Raw genomic sequence first — 16,551 nt, 5'->3', positions numbered from 1 at the left:
ATATATATATATATATATATATATATATATATATATATATATATAAAGGCAGAGGACAAGTCTATTTCATGTGTTATGATAAAATTAAAGGAGGATGAGAATGCTGGAGTAGTTTAGGGTGTGACATCAGGAAAAGAGGCTTCATGGAAGAGGTGCTACCTGAAGGGAGTGTGGAAGGAAGGTTGGACTTTTATCTAATGAAAAACTTTATATCCTGTGGGAATAAGATTATCTAGTTCAGGCAGGGAGTAACACACTGGACTTGGAAAACAAACAAACCAAAACCAAGAGAAGGCCTTAAAATCAAGAGTTTGGACATATGATGCCCAGATATCCTTAAATAGCTTGTCATTTATAATAGCTAGCACTTTAAACATAACTACTTTTGTTACATATGAACAAAGACAGATGAAGAACCTAAACCTTGAGGAAGTTAAAGCACCTTTTCCCTAGTCACTAGCAATGTCAAGAGAAAGAATTTTAATCCAAGTCCCTGCTGACATATCAATACTACCTCTGCACTATGGTACAGACCTCTGTATCTAGACCTACAGTACAGAGACTATGCCATATCAGTTGTTTTTCAGTCATGTTTGACTCTTTGTGACCCCATTTGGGGTTTTCTTGGCAAAGAAACTGGAGTTTGCTATTTCCTTCTCCAGCTCTTTTTATAGATGAGGAAACCGAGGACTGAGGAGTTGTGTGGGACACTGAGAAGTTATGTGACTTGCCCAGAGTCATATAATCAGTAGGTGACAGAGACAGGGCTTCCTGAATCTGAGGCCAGCTCTCTTTTGACCTCATACATGGCTGTGTATATGTATGTCTACATATATGTATATATTTGCACATATTTTGTGGGGGAAGAGGTAACTTTGTTCCTGAGTCTCTTATATAGAGTCTTAATCTTGCACTTTGACTTATTTTTTTTCTATAGAATTTACTTAGGATATGAAATTTCTCATTTTCTTCCCCAGAAGGGGCCAAATAAGTTAGTTTGAAAACTTCTAAAGTGAGTGTGTTGAAGGGATAGAAAATAATCTCATCATCATTTTCCAATCACATAATAATAATTTTTAAGTGCCAAACATATTACCAAACATCTTCTGCATCTTCATCACACTCGGCCCCAAACTGACAAATGTCACAGGTGGATGTCTCCTTTTGGCTGGTTTCTCCTGATCCTTCATTGACTATAGGATACAAACCAGAAAGAATACAGGTAAGTATATACAATGAAGAAGAAAATTATTTTTATTTCAGTGAGGTAGCCTATTTTTATACTGAAGTTGTTGGAATTTACTCTTCAGAAAGAGAATGATAGTCTCTAGATTTAATGATAACCTTTTCGAAATTCAAGGGCAGTGAGAACACTAATATCACTCAAAGAAAGATATATAGTGACTGTATATTCTTTACAAACAAAAAGTGTTATGTTGAATTTATCAAAAGTGATTGGCAAAACTCTTTATAATAGATAATTAAGATCTACTTAAAATGTTTATTTCTCTTAAGGCATATGACTTTAATGAAAAAAATTCATGGTATTTTCTATTTTTTTCAAAGTTACTTCTATTTCAAGTACAATTTCTACTCAGGATGATTCTGAATTACATTCTTATTTAAGCTGTATGAGTAAAAAGTATTATGTATACAAGTTCTAGGAAACAGTCATTAGTTGGCAGCAATTTATTAACCATAATTTCTTAAATGGCAATGCTAGAGAATGAGGAAGTTAATAAATTCCACAACAAATCCATTATATCAGTTTCCTATGAGAAGTATATATGTACACAATTAAAAAAAAACTGAAGTAACTGTCAATCAATAATGCTTTTGTTAATCAAAAATAAAAATAATAAGTTGTTTCAAAAGTTTTTATTAGAGTAGACTGAAAGAGATTGTTTGCTTATCAATATGGCCTAACCTTTCAAAGTCATTATTTTTGGGTTGAAGAGGTGTTCCAGTTAAGAAATTAATTACATGTCCTATTCAATCCAATAAATATTTATTATAGTATTATAATATAATATTGCTACGTACTGGGAATTATGCTGGTCATGGGGATATTTAGATTGGGGATAGGGAAGGGACATATTTGAAAATGAAGGTGAAGTAAAAACAAAAGATATCAATAAAAACCCAAAAAAATTCTTTACAGGAGACATTTTACCAATTCATCTACCCCTAAATCACTCTTTGCTAAGTAAGAATATATTTTCAAGCAGTGAAGACTTTCAAAAATTTATGCCAGGGAAAAGTAAAGCATTTTCAATAGAAGTGACTGTTTTAGAAACTTTGCATCGGAGATGTTAATTTCCATTGAAACTAATAGATAACACTTTTGACACAAAAAGATAAAATGTATCCACATTCACACAGAACTTACCAAACTCAACACATTTTGTTTTAATGTAGAATTTTCTTATCACTTCCTGTTTTATTTTTTTTTATTATTTATTTTTTTAAAAGCAATCAGGGTTAAGTAACTTGCTCAAGGTTACACGGCCTCCCGACACTAGAGCCAGTGCTCTAACTTGCTGAGCCACCTGGCCACCCCTAAGCAACTGGGGTTAAGTAACTTGCTCAAGGTTACACGGTCAGGTGTTTCTGGGTGGGTGCTAAGTGTCTGAGCCCGGGATTCGATCTCCAGGTCTTCTCAACACTGGAGCCGGTGCTCTTACTCGCTGTGCTACCTGGCCGCCCCATCACTTCCTGTTTTAAATGTCTACTGAGAGATCTGAAAACTATCTATCTATCTATCTATCTATCTATCTATCTATCTATCTATCTATCCATCTATCTATCCATCCATCCATCCATCCATCCATCCATCCATCCATCGATCTATCCATCCATCCATCCATCCATCGATCTATCCATCCATCCATCTATCTATCTATCTATCTATCTATCTATCTATCTATCTATCTATCTATCTATCTATCTATCAAGGCTACTTCATTCTCTCTTTCCTTATTCCCTGGTTGTACAGATAAGTGTCTTGATATTTTTTTTTGGGGGGGGGGACATCTGATTTATTTTCTCTATTCTCAGACAATGGTAGCTGTTCATTTTCTGAAGTGATTATTCTTTTTTTTTTATTCCTCTCTATCCTCCCCAGATCCCAACCCCTTTGCTTTCTTCTCTGTATGCTTCATTTTTCATATCTTGCCTGGAAAAATCTCAAGTTAAATTAGAGTTCAGGAAAGCTTGCATTTGTGGTAGTTATAGTTGCTTTAGAGTAAACTTTAGAGATCTTAATATAAACTTATTTTTGCAGAAACAAGAAAGAACTTCAGGGTCTGCCGAAATACAGAGTACTTCCCTTGTTATCCACTCTATTACCTTCATGCAGGCAAAATGATTACGGGGGGCCATGGGGAAAACAGTGTGTTAGGGCATCCACCTCAGGGGAGACTTAGCAGCCGAAGTCAGTCTCTTTATGGTTTTCTTATTATTAATGCAATATTGAAGCGGCTAATGTGAAAGTTCCCCTCAGTGTTAGTGAGATTAGTAGCTTTTCAAATGTAAGTTCGTATCAGGAAATGTGCTAACATGGTAGTAAGGTTATACATATAAACTGAGCCAATTCTGGGACAATGTTTGTTTCTGCAGCAGTGGAGCTGATTATTTTCGGATTTATTAAAGATAACACAGAAAACCAGGAGATGTTGTAAGCAGAACAGAACCTATTTTAATAACTTGTCATCTTACAAAAGTTTCACTATATTTCTTAAAGAGTGGTCATTGTTAGTAGTTTCTAAGTCATTAGATCTAAGAAGAAACCAAATTCAGAAAGAATGATTTCCTCAATTAGTAAATCTCTTGGGTACCATGGAAGGCAAGCTAAGAGACAAACATGAAATTATATGAATCAGAGATGTTTATGCCTATAGCTGCATGACAAAAACAATTCTTTGTTCAGTTTCTATCTGTTATCACACTTCTGAACATTAACCACCAGAAAAACTGTGAAGCCTGGACATTTGTCTTTTTTCTTTCACCCTCTTTCTCTTGATGGCTACCCCTCCTCTCCTTCCCCATTCTCCCTTAATTTATTCACTTGATTTCCTCAATCAAAACAGAAATGTTACAATTTCTCAAAGCACCAGATTCTTCAGGGATATAAAACTGTCCTTGTCTGAATTTGGACCTATAAGCAAATGCCTCCCTCCATTAGGTCTTACTCTCTGCTGAGCATAAACTGACCTCTCATAATATGAATTTGGAAGTGTAGGGTTTTTGTCATTTTCAATTAAACCCAGTCCCTATATACTCTTCTCCCTCTGCCTAAAAAAATCCAGGAGGCATACTTATGTATAGATTGAATTAATATGTGACTATTCTCATACCATGATATCTCTTAAATGATATTGTGGGGTTCATCTGATCATTCTCCCTCTGGTTAAGAAATTTCTTTTTAAAAAAGTAGTATTTAGAGCAGGTAGGGATCTAAGAGATCACTTAGTTCAACTCTATGATTTTTAATTATATGGTGCATGGCCTATGCTATTTAACATTTTAAGTAAAGATTGGTTAGTTTCATGAAATGATAGATTCAGAATACCAAAAGAATCTTAACAGAATATAATGTTGAACTGAATCTCTTTAGATGAAAGGTAAAAGTGATCAATATAACATCTTACTTGTGAGTTCCAAAAAAAAAAATTCCAAATTCATAAGTACAAGATAGGGGAAGCATGGAAAACATTCATCAATCTGAAAAAAGATCATGGGCTTCAAGTAGACTGAAAGCTTAATAAGGGTCAATTGGGTGATATGACAGGGAAAATGTTATTGTGAACATAGGCTGAGTTAAATGAGGCATCAAATTCAGGACTAGGGAAGTGGTCATTCATCCCCCTATTCTCTCCACTCATCAGACTGTATATGGAACTCTGAGTTCAGTTTAAGGAGCCACATTTTGAGAAGGGCATTAATAAGCTGGAGAACATGAAGGACAGCAACAAGGAAGGTAAAGAGAGCCACGAGATCATACCAAGTGAGAGTTAGTTGGAGAAACTGAAAAAGGTTAGACAGGAGGAGGCAGGGGAAATCATAATCATTGACTTCAAGTATTTGAAAAGTTGTCATATAGACTATGTGTTAAGATTTGTTCTGCTTGGCCCCAGAAGGAAGGACAAGGTAAGATGGGTGAGAGTTGCAGAGTAGATTTAATCCTGATGGAAAATCTTCCTACCCAATTAGGTCTAACCCCAAGTGGTCTAGGCTGAGCGAGATAGTAGGATCATCTCTCTTGCCATCTTTTAGCAAAAGCTGGATGATTACTTCCAGGATATTTTATAGAAAAGATATTTGTTTAGCTACAAGTTGGACTAAATAGTCTGTCTATTAGGTTTCTTCCAACTCTAAGATTCTGATTATGTGAATCTGAGTCACAGAGAGTTTAAATGATTTGGTCAAGGTAATAAATGTAGGAAGTAACAAAGCCAGTATATGAACCATGGTCCTATTAATGTGTGGAAACCATTGTCAAGGAAATAGCTTTGGGACCAAATTGACTTGATATGATTTAATTATAAGAATAATTATTTTCATTTTCTTTTTTGTTCTTAGCTTTAGATGAGCTACCTACCAACTCAGATTCACTCTCTTGTTTTTTCTAAAAGATTCTCCTAGACCAGGAGTGGGGAATATTCCAGTTTTCTTTCTATTTTAACAGGGTTGCTCAATGGTACTTTTTAGGATGCCTGTTACAAATAGAATAATTTTGACATAAACAATCCAAAAAATCGCTAGACAAAGCATTACTTGATACCTAAATGCTACTTCCATTGAATGACAGATTCTACTATGCAGAATAGGATTCAATTGAATTCAATAATCACTTATTAAGCAAGGCAGTGTGCTAGACAATGGGGATATTAAAGAAAATAATGAAACAATTCCTAAGGTGCTTACTATAGGAACACTACACATATGCAAATTATTAAATACACATTATGTACATAGTAATTTCAAGGGCATAGAGATAAACTTTAAGTGTAAGTGGTATGGAAATCAAGAAAAGCTTGATGTAGGGAGTGGGCTCATGATCTGGCCCCTGAAAAAGCTAGAAATCCTGTTGGGAATATGCTCTCCATAAGAAATCATTTGTACAAAGGCACTGAGGTGGGAGATGAGTAGGCAGCTTGAATAGAGTAGAAAAAGTGCTACAGAAGGCAAATGGGTATCAGATCCTGGAAGGCTTTAAATACTAGGCTGAGGATTTTTAATTTTATCCTAGAGGCAATTGGAAAAGAATATTTTAAATGAGACCTTCAATCCCAACCTTTCCTTTACGGTTCTTGTCTATTTTCATGCTCTATTTTCCCTTCTTCCACCTGCACAACCAAGATAGACTTGACTAATGGATGCTCTCTGCAGTTCATCCAAAGGCTAAAGCACTTTGAAGCTATCATTTTCAAGCTATATTCATATTTTTGATAACATGCCCAATTTTATTGTTAAGAACCCCCATTACAACTCAGAAGAAAACACTGGTTGATAAGCATGAAAAACAATTTCTTTAACCTACATAATCCAATCTGTGCAAAGAGAGGTCATATGAATAATAAGAACACAGTTTTACTCTATTACTAAAATGCTTAAAACAGGAAAAATGGCATTTTGTTTGATATTTAGAGAATAAAGAGAGCTTAATATCACAGATATACTTGCCATGGTGAGGCAAGATCTGTTCCTAGTTTTGTGAGATGAAATTGTTTGAGGGATGAAAAAAGCAAGCAATAAAGAAAACATGACACTATTGATAATTTTCTATTTTGAACTTTTTGAAATATCAAGAAGTGAATTTATTCTAATACCACTATTTCACCTAAGTGTTTTAAAAACCTAAAAAAAAAATTAAACCTATTTTAAAACCCAAGAACCATGTCCATGATTGATCAAAAGTAATTTCAAATTAAGCACTTTTCAAACAGGGGATTATTTCATAAAAGTTAATTTTTCACAATTAAACTGGCTTGCTAGAGCTTGACAAAGTCCCTTTAGAAACCACTTATGATTTGTAGGCTGCTCAACAACTAAAAAATAATTTAACATATTAATACAAAGCTTCCATGTTGAGGCACAATTCTATTGTCATCACTCAGACCTGATTGATTTCAGTAGGTCCAACCTAAATTAGAACTGAAGACACTTGGTTGCTTAAAAAAAAAATCTCATTTAGACTGACATCATGCATGACAGAACTCATTCAGAATGGGTAAAGTTGCCAGCCTACTTGAAACCTTATAGCATATTAGTAACATGTTAACTTTAAAAACAAATAGCCTCTCTAGCCACTAATAAATACAAGCTTTTATTTATAAGTTTAAGATATTAAATTGATTCTTCAATTTATTGATGAATAAGAATTTGATAACCTTATTATAAAAATGAATAGTGAGAAATTATCCCGAGATAGAGTATTTAAGATAGAATACCACTGAGATTTTTAATATTTTAAATAAAAATATAGCAGGTCATAGGGAAATATTACAATTTAAATTATCTCTGAAAGAAGAGGTAGTAATTCATAAATACAGGTCAGAGTAGCATCATACAGTGAAAAGAGGTCTGCATTTGACAATAGTAGATTTGCTGCTGTTTAGTTGTTTCAGTTGTAGCTGACTAGTCATGACTCCATTTGGGTTTTCTTGGCAAAGATACTGTAGGGGTTTGCCATTTTCTTCTCCACTTTATTGTACAGATGAGGAAACTGAGGCAAACAGGATTAAGAGACTTGCCCAGGGTCACACAGCTAGCAAATATTGGAGGCTAGATTTGAACTTAGCTCTTCCTGACTCTAGGCCTGGTACTCTATCCCCTGAGTCACTTCACCTGTAAAATGGAGAAAACAATACACTACTTATTTTTCAGGGTTGTTATGAGGAAAAATGCTTTGTTAAAATGCCTTAGACTGGTGAGCTATATTATCATTAGATAGATATGGCAGCCTGGGGCCAATCTACTTGGATCTTGGTTCATATATTCCACTGCCTGTTGAGTGCCAAATTTGTCCTTAGTTTCTCTCCTCAGTAAAACAAAGACAACAATAGAATATGGTCTCTGATATTGAGCTTTCCATTGTTTAAAACCCTCTAGCAACAGGTAATTCTTCTATTCTATGATATAATGATAAATAGTATTCACAATGATAATTGCTTTGAAAACAATTTTTGAAGTGTTTTTTGAATTTCTAAAGAAAGATTACTGTTGCTGAGAGCTGTGGTCTCTATCTTGTTTTATCTCATATTCCATTAGTTAAAATAATGTGTATTTACCACCAACATATATAGATTTAATTATATCTATACATGAACAATTGACTAATTTATTATGTAAATTATAAAAAAATACAAAATAGAAATTAAAAAGGTGGAGCTAAAGATGAATGAGACATATCTTAAAAATATTTATTTTGTTTATTAATGGTACAAACTCTTTTTGCTCTCACTAACATATTACCAAGAAATTGTCTTTATTTTATTTAGTAATAATTGTACAAATAATAATAATAATTTATAATATTTTAATGAGAACAGTTTGAATAGATTTTATTATTTAAATAAAAAACCAGTGCATAATCTAGGGGAGAAAGAGCACTTGAAAATAAAAATTGTTAATAATTGATTATTCAGTTAATGTGATCAATGTGACTAGCCAAGCTGGTGAGTTTATTTTTTAGATACTTTTAAAATCAAAATGTACACAATATGACAAACATTAGGTCATATTTGTGAACATAACAGCTTTTTAGCAGGAATCTTATTTCTTGTGTATAAATAGTTACCATGCCAAGCAAAAATAAGCAAGAATGAATTGTCTCTCAATTCAGAAGCAAGTTTTCAATATCAATTTATTCTTTTTATTTACATGAATTATGCTTAATAGATGACTGGAACAACTAGGTGGCTCAGTGGCTAGAGTGCTAGGTCTGCAGTTAGGTCAAGACTCATTTTCCTAAATTCAAATTTGGCCTTAAATACCTATACTTTGTATGACTCTGGGCAAGTCACTTAACCGTGTTTGCTTCAGTTTCCTTGTCTGTAAAATGAGCTGGAGAAGGAAATGGCAAACCACTCCTGTACCTTTGCCAAGAAAACTCCAAATGGGGTCATGAGGGGTTGGACAAGACTGAAACCAATGAATAAGAGCGGCTAAAAGATTGTTTTATACCAACAGCTAAACAACACACTGGATAGAGTACCCGACTGGGAGTTAAGATGATCTGAATTCAAATCCTATCTTAGATATTTTAGTGATAGTGCAATATTTACAGCACCAACCGTGACCATAAATAGTCCCATATAGTGCTCGATCGCAAAGTATAACAAACTCTCTATATAGAGGACAGAACTGAAGCATTTATTTAGATACCAGAAGACCAAATCCCAACACCAGGAAACCAAATCCATCAAAGCAGCATAAAAGTTAATGCACCACAACATAACAGAAAGCCATGCCATCCTTTAACCTTCCAACAAACCAATACAGGATTAATATTTATTCACAAACCTCTCTATCTCCTTGCCTGAGCTCCATCTCACCAACTCTAACTCCCAGCTTCCTATGGTTCTGATCTATACTTCAGCAAAATCCTCCCACCACAGGCTCCATGTTACCATATTCAGCCTATTAGGGGGCAGAGTTTACTTTCAAAGCAGGGAAGGTCTTCAAATCCCTCCTAGGCTTATTAAGGGGCAGGGAAGATCTTCAAATTCCCACTCTCACTGAAGATACTTATTACATCTGAAAACCTGGACAGGTCACCTTCTTTGCGTCTTAGTTTCCTCACCTGCAAAAAGGTGATAATAATAACACCTACCTCATAGGGTTGTGAGGATCAAATGAGTTCACAGAGCATTTTGTAAACTTCAAAGTGCTATCTAAATTCTGGCTATTATTAGTATCATCATCATCATCATTATGTTTGCTTGTTTGTTTGCTTTTTGGAGGGCAATTTGTGTTAAGTGTCTGAGGCCATATTTGAACCCAGGTCCTCCTGACTCCAGGGCCAATGCTCTATTCACTGTGCCACCTAGCCACCCCATCATCATTATCATCATCATTATGATTAATGCTTGGATATTTTAGTGTTTTTTTGTGTGTGGGAACTGGATGACAGCCAGTTTGGAAGGAAAAGAAATAACATATAGCAATATTAGAAAGGTAGATTGGGACCAAATTTTGACAGGTTTTAAATGCCAATCAGAGGAGTTTATATTTGAACCTAGACTCAATAGGGAGTCATTAGAGTCTATTAAGAAGGGGAGTGACAAGGTCAGACATACCTGTGGTTTAAGAAAATCTTTTGGCAGGTGTGTGTAATTTGAAGCAGTGAGACCAATTAAGAGGCTTTTATAATAGTCCAGGTGAGAGGTAATTATGTCCTGAACTAGGGTGATGGTTGTGTGAATGGTGAGAAGGGGAAATATCTGAGAGATGTTGTGGAAATAGGACAAGAATCAACAGCTCCTTGGGTAGGCAGAATGAGCAAATATGAGGAATCAAGCATAATTAGGAAGCTGTGAACCTGGGTGAGTGGAGAGATGGTGGTGTCTTCAAAAGAGTAGGGAAGTACAGAAGAAGGGTGGGATTTTTGTTGTTTTGGGGAATGAATGTAATGAAATCTTCAATGATTTGTCAGTCATTCATGCTTATTCATCTTGTATGACTCAGAATCACTCAAAATGAAAAGGGGATATGTCAATCACTTTAAAACAACAGTTATTTTTAACAGCAATTATCCCCATCCCCTATTTGTGACTAGTAGTTTAAACACCTACTATTCTGCAGACACTGTGCTAAGCACAGGGGATCCAAAGGAAGGCAAAAGACAATCCCTGCGTTCAAGAGCTCACAATCTAATGGGGAAGACAATATATAGAAAGAAGCTGGAAAGAAGAGTGGGTCATGATGAAATCCTGCATAATGAAGTAGGAATTATGAGATGCTTGGCACTCTTTGAATGGAAGATCTCAGATGAACTTTCTCACATCTACCTTCCACCATCTCCAATCAGAGGGTGGGGTCTTCTGGGCACAATCTAATCCAATCGACATTTATTAAGCACCTACTAAGTGCCAGGCACTGTGCTAAGCACAGTACAAGTGATATTGAGGTGGAACAAAGAAAACTATGTCACAAATCAAATAAAACATAAATATTCTGCAGAGTTAAGCACTCTTGCACAAAGGTGGCATCTTGTCACTTGTTACCTGTTAGTCACTTTCTCAGAGTACAAAGCTTGCCCTTTAAGGGATTCCTTAGCCACGAGCTGACTGGTGGGGCAGGAAGTGGTTATACTGGGAGGAAGGGAAGTTCCCTAGTGGAAACTGGGCAGTTATTGCTGTGGATGTCTGGGCTCCCATTTGATTATAACTGCCATGAGAGGTTCACATCTGGGGCAGAAGAAGGGAGGCTGGGAGTTTGGAGAACAGTGTTAGAGGGCAAATGGAAGATTATTGGTCAATAATGGGTGGAAGGTTGGTGTAGTTGTGATGGATAAAAGTTCCATGATCTGCTTTCACTGAGAAGTTTGGAGAATTCTTTTTATCTTTTGACTGGCTGATCACTTACCTTTTCTGGTCAGGTCATGATAATGCCATGTGAAGCCTCCCCACTTTGTAGACCATTGGCTCAGTGAATAAAGTACATATTGATAGTGCTTCTTTTGAAATTTGAGTCCCTTTACAATCTGACTCCAGTTTACCTTCCTTTCTTGAATGACAGTCAAATATAGCCATCTCTTTTGACCTCTCCCGTCTGTCTGTCTTGCTCCTAGTGTTACAAATTTGCTATGTCTTGATTAATGTGAATCTGTTAAAGTCTTATTGCATATTCCCATTGGACTGGAGTCAATTGCCACATTTTATATAATTATAACTTCAAAATTCCAATGTATATACAACATAACATATTTATTAAGCACCTCTGATTTTCAGAGCAATGCACTAAGGCCCAAGAAAACAGAAAGTCCTCATTGAAAATACATTACAATAGCGCATAAACACAAAGAAAGATAGCTAAATATCTAGTTATGATAAGACCTGTTTTCTTAACTCAGTCTTCCTGAAACCCTTGGTTTCTTTGACTTCCTCTCCCATGCAATCTGATTGGTCCCAGCTTCCCTTAATATAGCTTTCTGGCCTAGAGGCATAGAAGGTTCCTACCACTGTTTAGTTGGAACCTCTCAGATTTGGTGACTGGCTGGAGGTAGAGCCAGTATGACAGAATACCTGCTCAACCCATCTGAATTCTCTCAAGATTCCCCTCCAAACAACTTTAAAATAATGCCTCAAATCAAATTTTAGAGTGACAGATGCAACAGAAGGTCAGAATGAGACAATTTTTTAGCCTAAGACAACTTAGGAGGTTCTGAGGAGAGGTCTATGACACTCGGGTAAGAGCTGGCCTGGAGGGCAGTGGTAGCAGAGGGCCTTGGAGATGACCCCAACAGTGGTAGTAGCAGCAGCAGCTTCTAGAGCTCTCAGTCCATATTTGGTAATGGGGTTAGTCAACTGGTCAGAAAAATATTACAGGGGACCCTTTGCTGGCATTGGGTACAGTTGGCATTGACTGGCAACTCTATTACATATACATAGTTCTAGGTTGCAGTGCTAGGGTAGAGAGAAGTACTTCTAGTCAGTCACAAAGTTGCAGGGCCCCTGGTCCCAGTTCCAAGGGCAGAGAGGAGCACTAGAGCTTCTGGTTGCAGGATAGCAGAGGACCTGGTCACAGTTCTAGGTCCAAAGGGAGTGCTAGCTCTTCTAGCCATAGGATTACAGGGGCCCCTCTTGGGTAAAGACCAGGAGAGCAGTGTGATAGCAAGCACCAGAACATACCCAGGATGACAGCTGGCACAGGTTCTTTGAGCTACTTTTCTAAAGGAGAGCAACTTTAAAGGGGTCAACAATATTACTTTAATTACATACATACATACATACATGTGGGCTCCTTAATGGCTACCCAGAGTCTAGTCTTCAAATGAGTGAGCTTCAAAGCAAAAATGCTAACCTCAGAATATATATACCCTTCTTCAGGGTCAGAATATACCACCCCCCCCCACCCCACCATGTGACCCACTGTCTAATTATAAAGTAACAAAAGTTGTGGACCTTCCTGAAAAACAAGACTCCTCCAATCAAGCTTCTCTTGTTGGGCTAAACTTGAGGTTGTTATCATGCTCTAACCATTAATGTACTGACCCTACATGTTTTCAGATAAAACACTGGACTCCATAGCCAGAGAAGCAGACACCAAATCCTTATTGTAAATCACTGTTGTGTCTGTACAAAGTAAAACTCTTTTGTTCAATAACTCATGAGTGACTCATTTTTGTCTCAACATTGAAATGAGGTAATGTGGTAGAGTGGAAAGGGCAATGGGTTGACTGAAGAGGAACTGGGTTCAAGTTCTAGATCTTCCACTCTCAGCCTTCACTTATGAACTGGGACTTGTCACTGAGTTTTTTTTTGCAAGTCAGTTTTATCATCTATAAAAGGAGGGGATTGGATTATGTGATATCTAAATTTCTTTCCAGCTCTAAATCTATGGCTGTAAGAATACTTCATTTCTCCTGCTTATAAAAAATGAATAGTATAAGGAGTTTAGTTTTCTAATCAAATATATTGAGCCAACTATATTCAAGTCATTGCTATATTTATTCTGAGAAGTCTGGAAAACAAAACAAAAAAAAAACATGTATATACGTCTAATCACAAAGGCTAAGGAGGGAGGATTAAGAATTAGAAATAAAACGTAGAAGTTACCTAGCAAAATATTACCTGGTGGAAAGATTGGAAAAAGAAAAACAAAATGACCTTGAAAAAAATTACAGAAGCTGAAGCATTTGTTTTAGTATTAAAATAAGAACTGATAGGTTAAAGAAAGGGCAAGAACAGAACATAGTATTCTCCAAAGTAGAAGAGGCCAGTACATTTGGCCAGTGGCATGAGACAAACATTATGAGCACCTTCCATAAAATAAAATTTAAAAACACAAACACACACAACATATCATAAAGTGGATCTGAAAAGCTGAAGTGCTGGAATAAGTCAGAAATTGACTTCAAACTAATCAATATGTCTACTTACTGAAAACATTACCTCAGTCTAAAACTGTGAAGTGGAAAGAATGAATAATTGTGGAAAAGAGGCATTTTAGAAAGAAAGCAGGATTAAAAACAGAGAAGTCTTCCTGTCTGTGAATTTACAGAATTAGTTAGAGAAGCATAAGAATAACGAGAAGAAAATCCTCCTACATTCAAAAAAGAAAGAAAATAACTTTTAATTTTTAATATTTAGATTATGATCATAATTATATCAAATTCCCCACCTTTCAAATTTTAAAATTCACTCTCCTATTTTTCCCCTCTACATTATCAACAAATGCCATGAATTTTCATGCTTACTTACCTAGTGGATTATAGGATGTTGTAAATAAAGTTGAAAATAATGCAATTCACTGATTTTTTGTAATAATATATAAGGACTTAAAAATATTTAATATCTATGAGAATTTCCTAACAAACTCTTTCACTCTGAAGTAAATTCAATCAGGAAATCTCAATAGCTCTATACTTTTCAGCAAAATATTTATTTCTTTGTAGATCTCTTTATTTATTTTTAATAGTTTAGTTCTAAATGACAATACAAATTATGCATATAGTAGTAAAGTTTATATGCAGGTAGGAGATGTAAGGGATATTTAGTTTTCAGATCTCCTATGGCCAATTGCAAACAAGTGATGATTTCTCTTATTTCATTTGTATTAAAAGGATGGCAAGAATGTCAGTCTACTGATTAAAAAAAACTGTTAAAATGTTTTAGATATGCATAGTTCTTTTTCATAGAACATAATTATATGGATTGAGTAATTTGTATGATTTTAAATATATTTTCTCTCTGAGATAAAGAAATCCAATGTCAATGGTTTTGTAAAAAACACCAAATATAATTAAATCAAGACCAAGCAATTTGACATCCTTCTTTCCTTTGTTCAAAGACCTTAAAGTAATATAGATTAGGATTAGTGACAGAAGAATGGATCCATATTTTTAAAATTTCTTTTTATAGTAACGAGTTTTCACATATTATTCATAATGATTTTTCTCCTACTGAACTAATGTTTCAAAAAGATATAGTGTCAAAATGAGCTTTGAAATCACCTCTGTCTTTCCAGCTTTCTCAGTTTGTTTACTCCTTTCCTAACATAGATTCCTTTCTTGAAGGCCCCATAAAGGTGATGTATTTCATTATTCCTAGGTTGATTTTGCTTGCCTCTTTCCTCAGTTTGGGCCTCATGAAAAATATAATGTATGCACCACTATCCTAAAATTATTTTCTCCATTCATCTTGTGTTGTTCTCACCCTCCTAATTATTAACTCTAGGAAACCATCACCATTAGCTTACTTTCCCTCTCTTATGGTTATTGGATCTATTACAAATTCATCCTAGGTGATATCAGCTGGGCCATCAATGCTGCTCTGTAATCCTATCACTCCTTCATCTCATTTGGATTCTACCACATTTTACATGGAGGCTATTCCAAATAGTTTAAGAAAAGATGCTCCCTAAGATGTTAACCCACCCCAACTTTCCACACATTTTTCTCACTTTCAGGAGATGACCTATTACTTTAATGAGAAGACTGAAGCCAACAGACCCAAATCTTCAATTCCTTCCTTCCATAATCAATTTTTTTTCTGTATCTTCACCCCTATTTTCTTGACCCCTTCTGTCTCAAAGAGGAGGACCTCTTTCTTTTAAAGGCGATAAGAGCTCAGATTCCTACTGTGTTTTAAGGTATGTAAAGTGCTCCATATACTATAGCTCATTGAACTTAACAGCAACCCTGTGGGGAGTCTACTACAGATATGATCATTACAATTTTACTGATGAGGAAACCAAGGGTCTGAGAAGCAAGGCATCTTGCTGGTAAATGTCAGATGCAAAATTGGGACCCAAGCTTTTCTAAATATAAGTCCTACACAAAATGCTAATCTCCCCACCTCTTATGAAAATTCTCAGGTTTCCCTTCTCCTTACTCCTGGATCTTGCTACAGCTAACATTCTCCCTCTTTCTGTGTCTTCTTTTCTCTTCCAGTATTCTAGAAAGTATAATTAACAAGTGATGCTTCTCCTTTCTTGTTATTCATTCAATTCTTAATCCCTTGCAATATAGCTATATTCCACACCACTCTATTGAAACTCCTCTACAACATCACCAATGTCCTCTCAAGTGTTAAATCAATGACCTTTTTTCAGTTTCCATCCTCCTTGAATTCCCTTTTGTATCTGAGTATACTGACAACCTCCTCCTTCTTGGTAATATCTTTGTCCCTTCATTTTTGTGATATTAAATAATAATAATTCATATATCAATACAGTTCACATACATAATATTTCAATAATCAGTTATATTGATTTTACCTTCCTGTCTCCTTTACTAGTTCTTCCTCTTTGAGAGGCAGAGTGACATAGTGGATTCTATATATTTCCAGTTGGTGTTAGACATTTCTACTTGAGTGTTCTACCACC

General features: G+C 35.5%; 1 protein-coding gene across 1 annotated transcript in view; it reads right to left on the bottom strand.

The window, feature by feature from the left end:
* TMEFF2 (transmembrane protein with EGF like and two follistatin like domains 2) overlaps positions 1–16,551 on the bottom strand; it is a 299,502-nt gene that overhangs the window by 142,643 nt on the left and 140,308 nt on the right. The window contains exon 5 of the mRNA XM_069070175.1: positions 1,097–1,193. Coding sequence (XP_068926276.1) covers positions 1,097–1,193 — 97 coding nt within the window. The remainder of the gene's footprint in view (positions 1–1,096; positions 1,194–16,551) is intronic.

This window comes from Petaurus breviceps, unplaced genomic scaffold (genome assembly GCF_028583685.1).
Source record: "Petaurus breviceps papuanus isolate PSGF00001 unplaced genomic scaffold, PetGlider_PUasm1.0 90804, whole genome shotgun sequence".
Taxonomy (NCBI): Eukaryota; Metazoa; Chordata; class Mammalia; order Diprotodontia; family Petauridae; genus Petaurus; species Petaurus breviceps.
Note: the sequence above shows the minus strand (reverse complement) of the source record. Positions and strands in the feature narration are given on the sequence as shown.